The sequence below is a fragment of the Salvia hispanica genome, chromosome 2 (genome assembly GCF_029641045.1).
Source record: "Salvia hispanica isolate PSC_SH4W2 chromosome 2, Shi_PSC_v1, whole genome shotgun sequence".
Taxonomy (NCBI): domain Eukaryota; kingdom Viridiplantae; phylum Streptophyta; class Magnoliopsida; order Lamiales; family Lamiaceae; genus Salvia; species Salvia hispanica.
Genome location: NC_142693.1, coordinates 17,434,299 through 17,439,614, shown reverse-complemented (window position 1 = coordinate 17,439,614; position 5,316 = coordinate 17,434,299). Strand labels below are relative to the sequence as shown.

The window sequence follows — 5,316 nt, the reverse complement described above, 5'->3', positions numbered from 1 at the left end:
TGTGGCCATATCTTAATTATGACATTAAATAGCCATTATTAAAATGACAAATTTAACTGAAAAGCTTTTCAATGTCGGAACTTTGCTAAAATAAAAAATTCAATTTTGATTTGAGAGTGAAAAGCCAACGTCTAGAATGGTCCACGAAATGAGTGTAATTACATTACATTAATTTAAATGGAAGAGTGTAATTCCAATATAGCGTATCTAACTCTATATGCAAATATTATTTCTTTTGGAAATGTGATTTAAAAAATTAAATTTAAAAGTTAAAATGAAGTGAGAATAAAAAGATACGTCGTTGATTGTATGAAGGAGGAAAATAGAAAAGAAAAAATAATGTTTTTTGAAAAAATGAAACTATTCAATTACTTTATGACAACTTAAAAAGGAATGCGATCCAAAACCTTGAGACAAAAGTATGGAAAGCAAAATAGCTTATTATTTTTTTTGTAATAAAAATAAGTACTATGATAATAAACGAAGATATCAAAATTATAATATAATTGATTTTTTTTATAAGTTTAGGATTAACTTGATTTTTCCAGCAATTTGTCTTTAAAAGAAAACACTTATGTGGATGCGCATGATGCGCTCAGGGGCGGAGCCACGCTGGGCCCAGGGGGGCCCTTGGGCCCCCCACCCATTTTAACTTTTCGTATATATAATATATGTATACAACTATATTCAATTGTTTATTTAGCCTAGCTGGTTACAAGACCCGCCTATTCTATGTGAGGTCCCTAAACCCGCCTATTCTATGTATCTCTTTTATGTTTAATTTCCTTTTATATTATAATATTATATTTATTTTCTTTGATGCTGAAATTTTAATCGATACATATTCATAAAAAAAATACTTTTTATCCCATAAATATGTAAATACTATTCCATATTACTTGTATCGTTAATATTTATCTATCGATTTTGATGATTTTCTCACAACTTGTAATTTTATATAATGAATTTCATACACGTATTTATTATCTCTACAATTTAAGAAAATAATTAATTCAGTTTCTGCTATTCATGTTTTAATTATTTTCACTATTCTTCTTGTTAACGATCCCTTTTGTTGCTTATGTGGCTATGCGACGTCAACTTCTGACAATATTGACACTAAATAAACTCAACAATTATTTATCAGAAATTTGGGCCCCCCGTCCATAAATTCCTGGCTCCGCCACTGGATGCGCTATGCCCTTAAATGTCAATAATGAAGATTAATCAGGATAATTAAGTTTAAAATAAGTCGATTAAGTATTAATTAAATTGATTCATTGCAGTTTTTCGCGCAGTCAGTGGAGAGCGCATGTGATAGTAGAGTAGCTCCAATTTAAATGTGCAGATATAATTATAAAGAAGTTTATGTTTTTCCTAGTTTTAATGGGCTGTCTTGTTTTTGTTTGAATATATTCGAAGTATCAAACATTTCAAAACTTTTTTTGAATATTGACTACCTTCTAAATGTTCAGATTTTATCTGCAAATTTTACAGCAGATGCCGCCCCAGTTCTGTTTAGACATGTTTTTGAATTTCAATACCTAAATGCAAAGCCTTTAATAAAATCCGAGCTGCATAGATCTGTCTGGCAAATAGACCAGGAAATCACACAGAGGTTCGAGCCCATAGGGCGTTCGCTGGGTACTCATACATACTAATACGGCCGATCCCATACCAGGGGCGACTGACTACATTATTCAACCAGAGATAGAAATAGTAACATTCAGTGACGCCCTCCTACTTATTTGCCTCGAGTTCTTTCAGAAAATCTTCGTTGTCAACCAACACCTACATAGGATACAAAACATTCGCAACATCAGCTCGCTTAACCATGTTCAAGAGAGGGTAAGATTATGGTGCATGTTGCTACTTTTTTATTTTAGTATATAGTAAATCTTATGTGTTATATAGGCAGTGAACTTACAGTTTTCCAGCCATCGGGATCCAGGAAAGAAGTGATCTTAGTGTTGATTCCAGGAATTGGTCCAGGTTGTCGGGTTATCTTTCCTCCAAGCTCCTGGATTACAACATTCACTACCTCGGCACTCTTGTATACATCATCAGTGCTGATTGCAATCTGAAGCACGGATTTCATCAATAATGAGAAAGGAAATTGATTACGCAAAGTGTGGATGAAGCAATGAAGCATCAAGCTGACCTGTGCATATGCATTCCCTTTGGTATATTCAGTTACACCATAGTTGTATGTCAGTTCCAAAGCAATTGTCTCGTATTCATCAGCATATCCCAGCATTGCTATGGTGTACTGAAAATTATTGAAGACAACACATCAAAACCACAACAATAATGCAAGAAGCTTATATAAATCTGGATTAAAATTGAACCCCCAGTACCTTCTGCTCTGGTCTGTCAGTTTTCTTCAAGAGTCTCATTCCTAATGCCTGCATGAATCACATCTCAATATCAGTGTTTATAGGTTTAGAAACACATACACAATTCCTTACATAGCGACTAAATGTACATTAAACGGGTTGCACTTAGGAATTATGTCAAATAAAAGAAAAAGATGCATGAGTTATTTACTTGCTACGCATAATGCAAAGCAAAAAGAAACTTGGTAGACCTGTAAACTAGAACACTTACATCTATAAACAATGTCAATATCAGAAATGGGCAAATTGGTCAGGCTTCAATATATCATATTCCAGAATAAAGATACAGATAGGTCAGTCTGCGACAAATCAAGAATCAAGAAAAGATAAAGAGTTCACCTTTTCATAGAATTTGATAGAACGGTCAAGATCGCCAACACGAAGCATCACTTGGCAGAGTGGTTCAGGAGTGGGACCACGCTGGATTAGTTCAAAAAGGTAGCCATCTGGGTCCTTGGCAAAAGCAATAACAGTTGATCCACCTTTAACAGGGCCTGGCTCTCGAGTGATAGTTCCACCCTTGGCCTTTATGTCCTCAACCAATTTGTAAACCTTAACGATGGATATAAGAAACAGGAGAAAACATTATGATCTGCATAACATAACCAACGAAAAATATGCATGCGAACTGTTAGAGAAGAAGAGAGAAGAGGATAAAAACTTACATCTTGAGTTGCAATGGCAAAATGCCCAAAGCCTGTTCCAATGTCATACTTATCGACTCCATAGTCTGCTCGATGCATGAAGAATGTCAAGTAGCCAATATTGGTGGAAAACTTGCAGCGTATAAATTTTCTAAAAGGTTTCACTCAATACATGGATTTGAAAGATGCAGAAATGCTGTATTATGTGTTCATAGATCATAAGACCAAGCAAATTAAAAGGGAGAACTGAAAGAGACCAGGTGGAAGAAATCACTAATGTTTATCAGTACAACGTTCAGCAGTATGTCGCTTCGCTCATCCTTATCCTAGATTGAGAGTGATCTAAGATGGGGGGGACACACAGTTAACTCAGGCCAAGCCTTAAATGGCAAAACAATTGTGAAATTAAAAACCTAAGTTAGAGATTAACATCGATTTCAGCGATTTGAGGACTACTAACACATGTATAAACCATGAATAAGTATGCATCAATGACGAGAGCAAATGTTGAAGCTAATAGTATAACATACTGTAAGTCAATTCAACCACAAACTGAGATTCTTCAGGCCCAAACCCAAGAAAAGCATTGGCATATTTCTCTTCCGGGATATCCCTTTTCCGCAACAGCTTCATCCCAAAACATTCAGTGTAGAACCTAGCATAGAAACAAAAATAAGCAACTAGGAGAAACAATAAAGGAAGCTGCACACTAGTCCATCTAGTATGGAAAAATACATACTTAATGGTACGGTCAAGGTCTCCTACTCGATACACTGCGTGCAGGAATCGACGCTTGTCCTTCTTTGGCCATTCCAATAGCTCAGTGCTTGGTACAACAGAGGTTGCTCCTTCCGCCATTGATCTGCAGGTAAAAAGCAGACATCGTCATTAATTCACAAGATTGATGAATCTATCCAACATTTTTCACCCAAAACCTAAATCGACAGGAGAAATGAGCCTTAATGAAGAAATGGGTCGATTAAATAGCTGCATTAGTTCATAGATTCACAAATAGTCCGCGATTTTAACAAAATTGAACCAAACAATCTGAAATTTTGTGTTAATCTGTTGTTGACGAGCTCTTTTACTACAACTGATCGAGTAATTTATTCGTTGATTAGTAAGTAACAGCACGGATTATAGAAAATCAGTAGCTTTCACCGATTCAAAAGCGAAAATTCGGAGAGAGCAAAAACGCAGAAAGTGGAGAGAGGAGCGAACCTGAGTGATAATCTGCGAAGAATCTGGAGAAGTGTCTAGATACAAGCTGACTGATTCTATTTCTACCTACTTCTCAATATATTGTGTGCAATCAGTAATCACATGCTGTGATATATCGTGGACCTTTTAGACGTCACTTGCAAATCTACGGCTCAAAAACGTCCGTCGCTTTTCTATTTGTCACTGCTTTGCCTCTCCATCAAAATCCGCCTTTTTGGCAGAATCCGACTAGTCCTGCTCGACCGGGCTTGCTATTAAGGCCGAAAGTCTTCCAGCGGGTGGCGGGGTTTGAATCCGTGACCCCATGACCACTACAGTTCCGCCCTGCCAACTGCGCTACGACCCGTTGGTAGATCCGATTTTTTTTAATGAAGCTTTTTAATTTATTCTCCAGCTCCTTCCGTCCATGATTAAACGTTTCATATTTGACCGACATGAGTTTTAAGAAATTATTTAATTTTATACGGCAAAGTGGATAGAAAAGTTAGTGGAATGTGGTCCTACTTTTATATACTGATTTTATAATAAAATATTAGTGGAATAAGTTAGTGGAATGTAGAGTCTACTTACTAAATAGAGTAAAAGTGAAATGGAATATTTAATGGCGGACGAATGAAAAAGGAAAAATGAACATTTAATAATTGAAGGAGAGAATGGCCGACAGAGAGAGTACTATTTGATTACCAAATCTAATCTCGCTACGTTTAATTCATTAAATACATTTTTAAAATTTTATGCTCAACAAAAACGATTCAAAACACAAGACAAAAAGAGTAATAGTTCATGCGTTCATTTTAATTAAACGAGTGCTTTAAAAAAGTGTTCGCTAATAAATTTAATTGATGCGTTTAATCGCATATGGTGTTGTTTAGGTATGTCAGTCTAACTCAAAACCCACAGATCGACCCGAGTTATCCGGTAAAATCATAGGATTAGGGCCGGAAAATCGCAACCCATATTCAGAAGTGGGCTACACGGGCTAACCCGTTTGGGTCGGCGGGTTATACGGGCTGGCCCGGGTGGGTTGCAGGTTAGCCCACGGGTTGAGCATTTAA

At 36.2% G+C, this 5,316-nt stretch overlaps 1 protein-coding gene across 2 annotated transcripts; it reads right to left on the bottom strand.

Annotated features, from left to right (window-relative positions):
* Nucleotides 1-1,558: 1,558 nt before the first annotated feature.
* Nucleotides 1,559-4,411, bottom strand: GLX1 (glyoxalase/bleomycin resistance protein/dioxygenase superfamily protein). Of its 2 annotated transcripts, XM_048104748.2 has the most exons (9): nt 4,262-4,410; nt 3,780-3,902; nt 3,571-3,695; nt 3,062-3,126; nt 2,736-2,948; nt 2,358-2,405; nt 2,162-2,269; nt 1,928-2,080; nt 1,559-1,791 (listed from the first exon to the last, which is right to left on the bottom strand). In XM_048104748.2, exons 2-9 carry the CDS (start codon nt 3,896-3,898, stop codon nt 1,741-1,743), a joined length of 882 nt encoding a protein of 293 aa, XP_047960705.1. In that variant the 5' UTR covers nt 3,899-3,902; nt 4,262-4,410; the 3' UTR covers nt 1,559-1,740. The 2 variants fall into 2 exon arrangements, with proteins under 2 accessions (XP_047960705.1, XP_088919678.1); XM_089063552.1 differs by having other exon boundaries at nt 1,759-2,269; nt 4,262-4,411.
* Between the last annotated feature and the right edge of the window lie 905 nt (nt 4,412-5,316).